This window comes from Crinia signifera, chromosome 11 (genome assembly GCF_055691185.1).
Source record: "Crinia signifera chromosome 11, ASM5569118v1, whole genome shotgun sequence".
In the NCBI taxonomy this organism is placed as follows: domain Eukaryota; kingdom Metazoa; phylum Chordata; class Amphibia; order Anura; family Myobatrachidae; genus Crinia; species Crinia signifera.
This window is the reverse complement of record NC_139227.1, coordinates 31,187,886-31,203,021: the sequence shown is the minus strand read 5'-3', so window position 1 is coordinate 31,203,021 and position 15,136 is coordinate 31,187,886. Positions and strand designations below refer to the sequence as shown.

General features: G+C 44.9%; 1 protein-coding gene across 1 annotated transcript in view; it reads right to left on the bottom strand.

The window, feature by feature from the left end:
• Positions 1-746: 746 nt before the first annotated feature.
• Positions 747-15,136, bottom strand: part of LOC146045129 (C-signal-like) — a 30,180-nt gene continuing 15,790 nt past the window's right edge. The window contains exons 2-6 of the mRNA XM_083163816.1: positions 12,714-12,765; positions 7,360-7,547; positions 4,794-4,931; positions 2,242-2,352; positions 747-930 (exon numbers count right to left, since the gene is read on the bottom strand). Coding sequence (XP_083019942.1) covers positions 817-930; positions 2,242-2,352; positions 4,794-4,931; positions 7,360-7,547; positions 12,714-12,765 — 603 coding nt within the window. The 3' untranslated portion in view covers positions 747-816. The remainder of the gene's footprint in view (positions 931-2,241; positions 2,353-4,793; positions 4,932-7,359; positions 7,548-12,713; positions 12,766-15,136) is intronic.

Sequence of the window (15,136 nt, the reverse complement as noted above, 5' to 3'; positions counted from 1 at the left end):
AAGAAATACTCTTTCTTGGGGCATGCTTATCAAAAGGGGAAATAAAGTACTTAAAACATAACATTTATTAATTTGTCGGGCAGCAAAACCATGCAGCAACTAGTCCCAGCATCCCAGGAGTGTTCTTATATACTACCAGTGGCGGAACTATAAATTTTGCTCCCCCCTGCCAAAAAAGTTTGTGGTACCCACCCATCCTCCTGGGCTCCTCTCCAGTGTGTTTCCCCAGCGTGTGACGTGATGATGTCACACACATAACCGAGAAGCTGAAGCAGAGAGACCAGCAGACACTGCTGCTTCCCCTGGCTCTGACACATCCCAGGCCGCCCCAGCACACCCATCCTCCCGCCCATCCTGTACACATAAGCCAATAGCTGGCTCTGTGTACAGTCAATTGAATCAGTGGGGGATTTTACATCTGTCATGGCCACACCCACGCTACAGCTGACTCTCCTTCAGTGCTCAGCAAGTGGACAGCGGCAGGCAGCAGTATTTCAATGCGTCAAGCGGGTGCTGGCGCCCACACAGACCCCACTGCCACTTGCTCCCTCAAGCGGCAGCTGGGGCTGCCTTACAGTAGTTACGCCACTGTATACTACAGTTATAATCCCATTATTCCTCTCCTCCATCCCACTCTTTGCCTCCTACTTGTATTATTCTTCAAAAATAATAATAAAAATTACTTACAAACTATAATTTGATCATTTTGAACAATAACTTTATTCAGAAATGAGAATCTGGAGACATACAGGGAAACCTGTTTTTATTATCAAATACAAGCGATGGCTAATATTAATAACATCTTATTTATTGGCATCACCAGGGGATGGTGTTCCCTTCCCAATCCACAAATGTGCCGTTATCTTTGTCACTGAGGGAAGAAATTATTTTCATCATGGCGCCGACACTGCCGCGTTTTGTCAGCGGTGCCTGAAACAAAAAGTCAGAAACAGAATAACTTGATATTGAATTTTAAGAAAAAATTATTTCTTTATCTATGTATGCTTTTAAATAATCTTTTTAATGAAATATTTTTTTAATGCAAACAGGAAATCTAACTACAGTATGAGATTGTATGTACAGTTTCCTAAACCTTGGATTTCAAGACATGCCAACAGTCCAGGTTTTCCCGATATCCATGGTTAAGGACATGGTTAAATCAGAATAACTGAATTACGATTTAGATCACCTGTGTTCAAGAATGGCTATGCTTAAAACCTGGACTGCTGCTATTTCACATCGGATGTTGCTATGGGCAACCAATCCGAATCTACATTTTCATGTAGCACCTTCTAGAAGATAGATAGTATCGGATTGGTTGTCCATCGCAACATCCCATCTGAAATAGAACTCCCATCTTAGTAAATAAACACCTCAGTGTGCCTTCAGGACCGTGTTTGGGAACCCTTGGACTAGAGCAGGGGTGGGGAACCTTTAGGGGGCCACGGGCCGTTTCCATTGGTTGAAAATGGCTCGGGGGCCATTTAAAAATAAAATAAAAAAGTTACCAATTGCCCTGCGGCAGCCGTCCCACGCTCCGGCGGCTGCCGCAGTTTGAGAGTCGCTGGGCTGTGTGGTCCGGCGGCTGTGCAGGCAGTCTGATACAGGGGAAATCTTGCGAGAGGTCGGTAACTGTCACGAGATTTCCCCTGTACTTGACTTCCCTTCACAGCCGCCAGGAGGGTGGGCGGTCCACAAAGACCGGCTGTGGGGGCCGAATACAGCACGCGGGCTGGAGGTTCTCCACCGCTGGACTAGAACAATGAAGATGGAGAAAGCATGTTAATGACAAAGCAGTTGAGATTCCGACAGTCGGCATTTCATACCCAACCCTGTCCATGTATTTTATTCAGGTCCAGTCACAGTGGCGTGTTCATTCGCACGGGTACGTTGCAAGCGCATATGTCAGCTGCCCGCCCACTCCCCCCCCCCCCCCCCCCCCAAGCGTACACGCATATGTAAAGGTTGCTCAGAGCAACCTTACATATGCGTGCACGTTCCACATCTTTCGATGGTCAGCAACCATCAAAAGATGTGTGCGGGTCCCAGTGGCCTGCGAATGGATGTTTATGTCAAACAACCATTCGCAGCCAGTGCAAACGTTCGTGCCTTGCGTACCACCATTCCCAAGGTGGGATCTGGTTCACTCGCAAGGATGCAAATTCGCATCTGAGCGAATGAGCCAGAATAACCCCCTTAGTCATATTTGGCAAAGCTGACATTTAATGTTGTTAAACTTACCTCGTCTGTTCCCATGTCAGTCTTCACCCAGCCAGGATGTATGGCAATAGATAGGATACCATCCTGCTTGTACGCTACCGAATGGCATCGCGAGAGCATGTTCAGAGCAGCCTGCAGGATGATTGAACACATGACAGTCAACAAGAAGCGCTACCTACTCATGCCGCGTGCTCATATTGAATTCGCCTTGATTACAACATGCATCTAATGCCACTTTAATACTGGTCACAGGAGACTCCGATTGTCTACCTCAGGCTCCACCCACATGGAGAAACCTCTGGCAGTTCTAGGCAATTGCAAGGCTGGAGTCCATTCTCTGGTTCTCATGTAGAGGACTCCCATCTGGGGCAGATGCATCAAAGCTTGGTGAGATATAAAATACCAACCATTGACTGTCAGCCTGTAATATTAGAAGCCCGTTGCTGGTGGCTGCAGCGCAGAGAATGCGGCTGGGGATGGAGGGTGTTGTTGAATGAGGACCATAGTCCACAGTGCTCTGTGCCCTATGAAGGTGCTTGGCTGGCCACTGTGGTCTCAGACTTGCTATTGAAATATCAGAAACTAACAGTTATTTTAGTCTAATCATCTAGATCAGTGGTTCTCTACTGGGTCCCCAAGACCTCTTACAGGTCAGGTTTTCCAGGTCACCTGTGGATTTTAAAATGTGAAAGTTGGCGATACACAGCGGTCCTGCCGGGTGACCTGGACAGAGTTTGAGGACCACTGAACTAGAGCATAAAAATAAAAAACACTTTTCAAACACCGCCACCACCACGATTGGAGGCAACTTCGAAGTTACCACAGAAATGGCACGCCATTTACATTCCACTTTTTTTTTTGGGGGGGGGGGGGGGGGTCTATCTTCTAAGCCAGGGGTCCTCAAACTATTTTGCTCTGGGACCCCATTAGACAATAAAAATAATTACGGGACCCCATCAAGTGAATGCAGAAGGTCATCACATCACCTGTGCGTCAGCACATACATGGCAGCATTGTGGAGGCACAAAATAATGGGAGGACAGACAACTATTCAAAAAAGAACACAAGAAAAAAAGGCAGTTGTGGGCGGATGCACACCTATCTGAAAATTTGGACGTTTAAGTTTGTATAAACAATTCTTTTAAAAAGTGGGAACTCCAGTTATCTTTATTTGTATAATCCTGATAAGGAGATACCCATCAAATATGCGAAATTGAAGGGGTTAAAAATTCTTGGACAAACAATACATATATGTGCTAGAAATAAAGATGGTGTTGAAAGATTACAACGTGTTGGCAGCGTTATTAGGGGGATGCAGTTTATTATTTGAGGGAATAAACCCCTTATACTTTATCAGTATAGGTCACACTGCTGTACTAGTTAATGTATTACAATTGGCCTTAATAGGCTTAACAGTGTTTGGCAATTGTCTTTATATAGAGTTGCTTTTACGGGTATGTCACTTAATACATATTGTATATATTTTAGTACAGTGTATAGCAGCACACTGTTTGCTGGCTCAAAGCCCAGGCTTCAGATTTTGCAACAGTGTATATATATTCAGTGTGAGATCATTTAGCATTCGCTTTGGAGTCCTCTGTTATGCATACTTATGAGGACCTTTGCTGGTGGTTGGTGGTACACTTTTAGCTATATAATGTGAATAGCTGTTTGGCGTGGGATTGATGAATCACCCACAGAGAGAATGCTATATGATCTCACTGGGACCAGGGAGTCCTTTTGTCCTTTACTGATTAACACTGCTCTCACCCCTGCATATTGGGTGGTGAGGCAGTTGTCGAGACAGTGACCCTATCTAGTACAAACAGCGAATCTGACACATTACATAGTAACAGCTAGCATCAACATCCTATAAGCTGCCTAACACAGGTTCGTGACATGTGTTTCGCATCTCAGCTTTCTCAAACTGGCCAGACAACTAAACAGATATTTCAGACTCTTTAAATCAATGACTGAGATTAGAAAAGTTATCAGCCTGATGGTCAGCAACATGGAGTCGCGACCCCATGCTGAGAAGGTCAGGACCCACAGTTTGAGAACCACTGTTCTAAGCTTTGGAGAAAGATAAAGTGGATGAAGATAAAAGGGGTAGATGATTGAAGCAGTGACAAGGAAGTATAAGTGAGCCAGAGGAGAAGTGGCCCATGGCAACCAATCAGCTGCTCTGTATATTTTTATATTATGCAAATTATAGAGGTTACCTCAGTGCTGATTGGTTGCCATGGGCCACTTCTCTGGCTCATTTCTCCTCCCTTATCACTGCTTCATACAACTACCCCTAAGCACCAGCCAATCAGCTCCTAACTGCCATGTTCCAAGATGGGGTTTGAACAACAGTTAGGAGTTGCTTGCTTGGTATTTTATCTATCCCAAAGACTTAGTACATTTATCTCTTATATTCACAAACATGAAGAGCACCCTGGAAGCCATGTTTGTCCATATAGGCCACCAACAGCATAGCTGTGAAAGTACTCAGAGTTGTATTTAAATCCTTCAAACAGAAGCCAATAACCATACAAATACTAAATGCACATTATGTGTTACTGGCTTACCTTACTGCAGCGATAAGATATAGCTGGTAAAGCGAAGTACATAGTGGGTAGATCCTGGAGGGAGCCAAGCACTGCGGAGATATGGACAATGGCTGACCTTCCGGTGCCTTCTTCCCTTTTAAGCAAGGGGTGGAATGCCTAACAAGAGTGAGGAAGGTGGAACAAATATCAGGAAAATCCATCAAATATAGCCCAATTACAACTGGAGCGAATGAACGATATATCAATAGCACGTCGTGGTTATTTACAGCCGATAGGTCTGAATGACATTCATCGACATATCACAATATGCCCACCCAGCTGTCATGCGAGGACCAACATATCGAACATCTGATTGGCAAGTGTGTATAACTTACCTAATTGGTTACTCATTCTACAGGACTGCGGGTGTTTGGACAAGTGGCTCCAGACTTGCCTTCTGGAAAAGGTTGTCATACTGAGGTGTGATAGTGATGCCAAATGCAAGCCTGGGCCAATTAATGAGGGGGCTCTAGAGGAATACTAATGCATGGGGAGGGGGCTACTTTTAGAAGCTGAAGCTATAATAGGCCTCTACACCAGTCATATGTATGATTCTGCCAATCAGCCTTAGCGTCATATCCCAGCCCAAATATAGCCACATATGTAATTAGCCATATTAGGGGACATCTGACCATTTGACACTTAATGCAAGCAGCTGGTAAATGGCATCAAACATACAAGGGACCGTGGTCATCTTCGGATTTTTATTAACAAACATGTCTGATAATGATGCAAAGGGATTATCATCAGGACTGAAGACTGCACACACCACACCGCCAGTCGCCACCACTACAGACGCTGCCCCGACATTCGCCACCACTACAGACACTGTACTGTGAGTTTAACCACTTTTACTACAGCACCACCAAAACTATAGTAATTTAATTTCCGAGCTGTTAAATATAAACTTGTAACTATTCAGTAAACCACCAATTTACAGAATAACCAACAATTATGTATTTTCAATTTTTATTAAAACAGTCAGTATTCGGTGTCCCAATTCCTAGGGATGAGAACACTGCCACAAGAAATGGTTTTATAGTATTTTTGTGAATAATTTACCTCAAAACCCCCTAAAAAGTAGTTTGGCTGCAGTGATGGATTGTGATACACTTGTCATTGGTCAGTATCGAATTCAATGCTATGGTTACACTGAAAAAGTAAATAAAATCCCCTTGTATTAATAATGCACTGCTGTGGGCCTAATTCAGCACAGGTCGCTAATCAGAAAATTAGCAAATCATGCCCAGGTGTCTGAGGAGAGTCGGACGCCAGGGATGACCACTTCCTGCCTGACTCAGTCAAAGATTATTGGAAGCCTCAGGACTACTCACATTGGCACAGATGGCAAAAACTGTTTGATGGTCCAGTAATGGGGTATAGATTTGTGAGTGGATAGTAATTTGCGATCCATTCGCAATTGTCTCGCACGTTAGCATGGGACTTCTTCACTTTGTCTGAGTGACTGCTTTCTCCTCGCAGGACGCCGCAACTTCACATTAGCGATCCATGCTGAATAAGGCCCTGAAAAAGCCTTCAATTCAACAGAACCATAATGGTTTATACAATAGGGGCAGCTGGGTTGTAAGTATTTGACTTCCAAAACCCATCTCCCTATTTCCCAGTGATCCAATGCACAGTGACTGATTCCAAAAGACAAAGGTACAGATCACATTTAGTAATTGAGTCCCTTCCTGTGTGATTCCCATATGGATATAAGACTGAGGCAATGACGGTTTTCGAAGTCAGTGTCTGTAAGTCAGTACATGTTATATAGCAGTATGGATGGTGTAATGGTTAGGATTATTACCTCACAGCACTGAGGTCATGGGTTCGATACCCACCATGGCCCTAACTCCGTGTAGTTTGTATATTCTCCCTGTACTTGCATGGGTTTCCTCCGGGTACTCCCGTTTCCTCCCACAATCCCAAAAAATGTTACTGGTAGGTTTAAAAAAAAAAAAAAAAAATAATTAAATTTCTATGTGTGTATGTACATGTGGTACGGAATAAAGATTGTAAGCGCCACTGGGACAGGGACTGAAGTGAATGCTCAAATATTCTGTGTAAAGTGCTGCGAAATGTGTGTGCGCTATATAAGAAACTGTTAATAAATAAATAGCTGCAAACTGGAAATATATCAAAAGTATCAGATACCCCAGTTTCTTGCAGCACGCCTGGCTCTCTGTTGCTGTATATAATATATACTATTATATTTGGGTCATCAGTACATTTGAGCAATTCTATTTCACACGATGCTTAGTAAAGGTCCGTGTTGTATTTTTTTTTTTTTATTGAAAGTACTTGCGAGTTGGTGTTATTATACATAATAATAATTTGCAAAACATTTTTAAACAGAAATAACTGCCATGTGTTTGTGCCACTGCTTTGTTGCTTAGTAACCAGCCAGCCTTTGGCCTAGGTTGGTGAAGAAAGTTTTGAGCGGTGAGGTGGTGCTCAGAATGAAGTAAAAAACTGGAAAAAATAAATGAAAAAAAGTTAGCCTATCAACATTTATGTACTGTATGCTGTCATACACCTGTACCTGAGTGACAAGCATTGGGCCCACCACGTTTACGTCATACACCCGCCTCATATCCTCGGCGGTCTGTGTCTCCAGGGTATTACGGGTCAGAACTCCAGCATTGTTGATCAGCAGATCCAGGCGTTGTCCATTCAAGTGTGTCTCTACCTCTTTCACAGAGGAACTGACACTTGCAGGATCTGTGGTATCTATAGAGAAACATGAAGGTAAAGTAAGAACTGAAAAGATATCATGTAAATATTATAAATAAATCAGATTGCAGTGGTGTCTTATGTAAATGCAAGTAGCATAACAGGATCCTTGTTTACATTTTGGAAAGGTCCCCAATGCCTCTAGAAAGACCCCTCTGTCCCCTCAGCAGTTAATTTTATACCCACAGTAGTGCCATAGTTAATTTCATGGCCACAGTATTGCCCAAGTTCATTTAAATCTCCATAGTAGTGCCCCCAATTCATATTATGCCACATTGCAGTGCCACCAGCTTACATTATACCACATAGGGCCTGACAAATGTACACAAATAAATGTATTTGCAGCTACATCAACTGAATGTATGTGATTTGTATTAGGAATCCCACAAATGGCTTCGCGAGATCCAGCGACCACTTATAAAGACGCTGCATTAGTCACGACATATATGTATTTTTATGCAGTAAATCGGGTTTGCATAGGCCTTCAGCATCAAGCCCAGTGCCTCCCCAGGTCACATTGGCATACACCCACTTTAAAACATCCCTGGACCATAGACTCTTCTTCGCCTGGTGGTGTGCAAGCCGAACCAGGAAACTATCTATTTGGTGGTGGCGGAAGTTTTGTGGAAAGGTACAATCTACAAACCATTCTACCCAATCTGTGAGTGAGGTATATTGTATACTATTAATTGTGGCAACTAGTTTGTATACTGTCCATTTCTGAATTCAATACAATGTCAGTGTCAGGGCTGTGTTTGTTTGTGAATCTGGACGAGGGCAGGAGACCAGTTGGATGCACAAGGACAAAAGCTGGCAAGTATATTGATTCATATGGTTACAGGTAAGTATCCTATACCATGACACTCATACCATGTTTCCATTGGCTTCTGGATACTAATAAATAGGGTCTGAATAAGGCCATCTGGTTGGCCTTGAAAAAGCTAGTGAACAGCGAAACGCTGCGTTGGCACATGTTCTGTCTGAAAGAGGTCTAGTAGCCCAAAATATATGAAGTTAGAATAATGACCTTATATAGAATATTTAACCATAATATCTAGAAAGAATGGGTAGCATTTAACTACACCCAGCTAAAACTCTGATATAAAGTGGTGCATTATATTAACATCCAAAATATAGCACACTTCATTACTGAAATATTGTGCATGCAGTAATTAGAGGAGGGCATCAAGATATCACTATTTTATTTGTACCTTTGGGCATTTTTCATGTATATGGAATGACCAAAGGAGGGCGCCAACACACCACCATATGTGCTAATAAAGCTGAGATATATTCCAAATGAATTGTGATAGCACAGTAATTGCAAGATGTTACAGTGTTAGTGTTAAATGTACACCAGTATTATACCTTAAATCAGTGGTTCCCAAACTGTGTGCCGTGGCTCCCTGGGGTGCCTCGGGACACATGCAGGGGTGCCGCGGCTTGGGGGTCCAGGACCAACTCAAATTATTAATGGTTAATTATTTATGAGCAAAACCAGTGCTGGTGGCTGCCAATCATAGAATGTGTACAAACAGAAGCAAATCCTGCCCTTTACCACATAACTGCCACTAAGAATCGCATATAAACCCAATCAAATTAATTTTTTTTGGACCTAGGGGTGCCGTGAAAAAAATTCTGATTCTCTAGGGTGCCGTGAATCAAAAAAGATTGGGAACCCCTGCCTTAAATTGAAACATTCTGACAAGCATAGTGTCCCACAATAAGGACATGATACACCTCTATCCTGCTGCAATATCAGAGTTACAACCACTAACCAATATTATCAGCCAACAAATTCTTCTGGGCTATATTAAATGGACGTTTCTTTTGGACAGACACTTGTGTAAATTTTAAAACACACAAATATTTTTCTTTCTTTAAACACACTATTTGTATTCATGTATATGTTGTAGGTGGTTTTAACCCCCTACATTTTTTTCTGCTGTTTACATGAATGCCCAACCCTGATATAGGGAATATTAAAGTTAATACTAATAAAAGTTATATTTTAAAATGATCAGTGCGTTCCCCCAAACAGTTCTTTTTTTCTTCTTTCTGTAAAATGTACATACCCATGCTGTAGGGAAGGAACAGCACCCCAAATACAAACTAAAAACGGTTTCTGGGGTCTCTCTATCCTGTAAAAATCAGGGACTAACTAACCCATAAGGTTGTGCGGATACACACCATACTCCTCACGGAGTAAACCACTATGCAAGTATCTATGGTTGAATGAAGGAATAAATGACCGAATGAACAAAGTTAATAACTGAATGAGATGGTCAATGGCTGAATAACATTAAGTTAAAATTTCTTGAGAGCTGGGATTTCCAGCAATACTGAGAAGCAGGCTTGCACAGAAGGGTGTGGTATATTTCACCGACAGTCGGGATTCTGACAGTCATTATTCATATATCGGAATCCTAACTGCACAGCGGGGGGAGTGCAATGAAGCCCCTTGTGGGCTCGCTGCGCTCGCCACGCTGCGGGCACGGTGGCAAGCTGCGCTCGCCACCTATATTATTCTCCCTCTATGGGGGTCGTGGACCCCCACGAGGGAGCAGTCGGGATTCAGACTTCGGAGTAATGACTGTCGGAATCCCGACTGTCAGGGAGCTGTCCGGCACCCGCACAGAACTGGGGACACCAGTGATGCAGGAATGCAGGCGTGAAGACTTGCGTGGAGCTGGGGATACCAGTGATGCAGGAGTGCAGGCTTGCGTGGAGCTGGGGATACCAGTGATGCAGGAGTGCAGGCTTGTGTGGAGCTGGGGATACCAGCAGTACAGGTAGCAGTGTTTGAAGCTGGGGATACCAGCAATACAGGAAGCAGAGATGCTTGAAGCTGGGGACACCAGAAGTACTATAGGTAACGCAATGTGCAGCTGGGGAGCGCTGACGGTCTCCGTTTTGTGACAGTCCCCTGTCCTTACTTATGCCGATGTAAATGAAGGGGGAAATTCAGATCAGACCTGATCACACGGCCACAAATTCAGTTAAGGCCCCGCCCCTCTAGAGTGAAATCCCACCTTGCGAATTAATGCGCTCTCTGTGTGAATTGATGTGTACGGCGAATATGTCCAAAATCTATCGTAAACAGGCTCACGGTTGAATGATTTTTACACTGGGCACCAGTCATCGCGGGCTCAGAGTATCCAGAGTCTTACTCGGCGGCTGCTATGGAAAAAAGCATATCCGTCCTGTTGCTGATGTCACACAACCTCCCCTAAAACACTAAGGCACGCCTAGCACTTTCCCAGACACTTACGCCTGCATTTTTCTTGGCACTCCCACTAAACGGACAGTCACCGCCCCCAGACACCTACTTCCTGTCAATCTCCTTGCGTTTGGCCAACTTTCAGAAAAAGTAGCAGACTCATCGCAGGAGGGCCTGGCACATGCGTGCTGTGATTTGTACACGTGCGCAGTCTATCGATAATTGGTCAAATTCACAGCCATGCAATCAGGTCTGAAGTACAGGGATGGCTAGCTCTGGAGGTGGGCCCCGTACATCTCCAGGCCCAATACCAATGGCACCCCAGCACCCACTATAGTTATGCCCCTGGTAAATTCCAATAAGGTCTCATTTGGAGACTGGCAGACTGATTGAGATGTGACCACATTAAGGAACTTATTCAGGTCCTTAACGCATGTTGCGCTCATTTGCACGGGGACCGACGTTTCTTCTATGCGCGTGCATGTTGCGCAAGGCCACGGCGAACAGATTGTTTGCGGGTGTACACAAGCAATCTTGCGGGCGGGGGGGCGGAGAGAGGCGTGGGGTGGCAGGCTGCCCCATCACCATATGGTAACGCCCAGCGTTTCATGGGTATTCCCATGAGAACCCTGGGCCCTCATGCAAATGAGGCATGACAGACAGGCGGGGGGCGGGCAGCTGACATCACCGGATGTCAGCTGCCCCCCTCCTTCCCCCTGAGCACGCGCGCGCGCACACACACACACACATCTGTAAGGTTGCTCTGAGGCAACCTTACAGATGCGTGAGCCTTCGCCATCAATTCAATGGTCGACCACCACCGAATGATGGGGGCGGATCCCACAGGCTGCAAATGGATGTATTCGCATTCCCTGCGTGCGAATTTGCCTTGCCAATGGGTGTCAGCCAGCCACCATTCGCAAGGTGGGGGTTTGGTAGACTCACAAGGCTGCAAATTCTCAGCCTTGCAAATCAACCAGAATAACCCCCTATGACGGAGGTGCAGCACTATTTTAAAGGTCTACCCTTTATGTAGAACATCTGCACTCATTTTAAATGCTAAAACTTGTGTAAAAGAGCAGAGACACCCTCACATATGCAAAACAGTATATTATTAAGCTGCGCTCATACACAAAAGTAACAGTATGTGCCAGCTCACAACTGCCAATTATGCACACATCATTAAGTCCAGCGCCCATCAGAATTATCCTGCAGAATTGCTGCAGCTCCATCCACCTGCAAGTGATCCGGGTGTAGCTTCACCAGCTCTGCACATACAGGGCCTGATTCAGGTTGAGGCACATTTGGGTTGCTAATGGACAAAACCACGTGCTTTGCAGGTGGGGCAGATGTAACGCGCAGATAGAGTTATGTTTGGGTGGGGTGTGTACTTCAAACTGACATCTATATTGCAGTGTACAAATAAAGCAGACAGTAGTTACCCTGCACAAAATCAAAACAACTATCCCTGCACATGTTACATCTGCCCCACCTGCAGTGCACATCCCCTCACATGCCGCCACTTCAGGAGAAATCATTCGCTGGTCGCCGACCAATCATCCTTGGTTTCTCCGGCCTTGGCAAATACAAGTAAGTCTAGACGGACTTTAATTTGCAGGCGCCAGGACGAAGATCGGGCTGGTGACATGACGTCAGCCGCCCGCGGCATACAGTAGGCCGGCCCACGTATCCATAGGAACGCCAATGCGATTTGAAAACCAACCTGAATTGCCCCGAAAGTAGGAGTACTTACTGTGCCTTGCACTAGTACCTACTGTATATAACACATGAGGCACAGGGAGAGAAGAGAGGCAGTTGGGGGCCTACAAATCACTCATTAGAACCGAACGGAGATGAATCAAATTGACTTGTAATATTTACTAAATGAATTCTGTAGGAGTTTTAATTCAGAATGCCCCGTAACCTGCGCAGCACACGCTTACCTAGCTGAATCACTATGACATTTGGATTCTGTTCAGACAACTTCTTAAGTTCCTGCAAAAGAGAAAAGTAACAAATAACTGCATTTAAATAATAAAAGAAATATAGCAGATAACATTTAATGCAAAACAATATAGAACACCTCTAGGTCCGTATAATACACGTCACTGGGCATTAACCAGTAATTGGGGCAGATGTATGAAGACTTAAGAGATAAATGCAAGGGTGATAAGAGAGATAAACGTCCAGCCAATCAGCTCCTTACTGACTTTTTTCAAACACTACTGCAACATCCTTCTCTCTGGGCTACCTCTCACATGCCTCGCACCGCTCCAATCCATTCTTAACGCTGCTGCTAGGCTCATCTTCCTCTCCCGCCGCTCTACCTCCGCCTCCCCCCTCTGTCTATCTCTTCACTGGCTCCCCATTCCTTTCCAAGTTCTCTTTAAAAACTCCTCACCACCACCTACAAGGCTCTCTCCTCCACCGTTCCTTACCTCTCTTCACTGATCTCTATCCACACTCCCTCTCGTCCTCTTCGCTCCATCGCTGACCGCCGACTGACCTCTCACCTATCACCTCCTCCCACTCCTGTGTCCAAGACTTCTCTCGCGCTGCCCCCCTGCACTGGAACAACCTCCCGCCACCCATCAGGCTTTCTGATTCCCTTACCTCCTTCAAGCGCTCCCTGAAAACCCACTTTTTTCGACTAGCCTATCCCTCCTCCTAACCTCTTTTGATCCTCCTATCCTGCCTCCGTTCCTACTTATTCTATTGTTTTTTGTTCGTCCACCCACCTATTTTTAGTATGTTAACTCTTATGAGTAGGGTCCTCCTTCCTCACCCTACCTCACCTGTGCTCCTGTCCTGTTCTTCCCTTCCTCTACTTAATTTTGACACCTACTTCTGAACTGATGCTGATTTTAGTTCTAGCAGCTATACCCCTATTTATACTGTATTTTTCAACACACCCTGTACGGCGCTGCGGACACTTTGCACCACCACCACTCGTTTATCTCTCTTTATCACCCTTGCATTTATCTCTTAAGGCTTAATACATCTGCCCCACTATGCCTTGTAGTCACTGGGCCCCTGCTGCGAGGAGACACATTGGGGCACAGGTCCTGTTTCCTCCGGATGCCTCACGGACCTCACAAACACTGCAGTGTGCAGAGGAACCAGGGAAACAAGATGCCAAAATAAATAGTGAAGCACTTATATCTTTAGGTTAGCCCCTAACCCAGTGGTTCCCAAACTGTGTGCCGTGGCTCCCTGGGGTGCCTCGGGACACTTGCAGGGGTGCCACGGGTTGGTGGACCAGGACCAATTCAAATTATTTATGGTCAATTATTTATGGACAAAACCAGTGCTGGTGGCTGCCAATCATAAAATATGTGTATAATCAGAAGCAAATCCTGCCCTTTACCACATAACTGCACCTAAGAAGCACATATAAACACAAGCTACTTAATTTTATATATTTTTTGGGGGGCCTAGGGGTGCCGCAGAAAAATTCTGATACTCTAGGGTGCCGCGATCCGAAAAAGATTGGGAACCTCTGCCCTAACCTGAAAAAAAAAAGTGATGGTCTGCCACATTTCCCGTTGCAACGTCACATCATGCAGCTGCCATGACCGGCCCCGCAAACTGTGTCCGGACCACGCCCCCAACGCTGTATTTCTGACCTGTTGCCGGCACATTGACTGCGGTCACATTTTCCACGGCATGCGCAAAATAACGATTGTTGCTATTCTGGGTCCCATCCTGAAATGGACCCGATGTGTGCTCATTATTTACATTGTCCAACTTCATATACATTAATTATTATTATGTTTTGTATAATAAAGGTTGGACTTTTTATACTGTAAGACTAAATCTGGCCAGTATTGCTATAAGATCAGCACTCCTAGAAGTGACACATAATTCAGGACAAAGGTCAGTTAGAAACTCAACTGCTGGTGAATTTGGTTGTTACATAATCCTTGTTCAAATGTATTATATGCACATGTGTACCGTGGGAAATACTGTAGTCTGTCTATATCAGGCATGTCCAAACTTTGGCCCCCCACCTGTCTACAAGTGAAACTACAAGTCCCATCATGCCTTGCCAATTTTGCTAAAGATAGATATTTCAGCACAAATTCAGTTTCAAAGGCTATCAGAGCTTTTAAAAACTCCTCACTTCCATTGTCACTACAGTTGTACTCTCTCCCCCTCACACCAGAAAAAGCAGGGACTAGGCTGGTGTAAAAGGGGCCAACCTGGGAATGCCGGGACCTGCAGTGCTCTGAATACAGCTGGGCAGCCCCCCACTCTTTGCCTGGCTGTGGCTGTCCCCCAGTTACTGCGAAAATGTATTCCCCCTTGGCAATGAGCATGTAATCCCACATGGCAAGGAGCATGGAACCCCTGGCAATGAGCATGT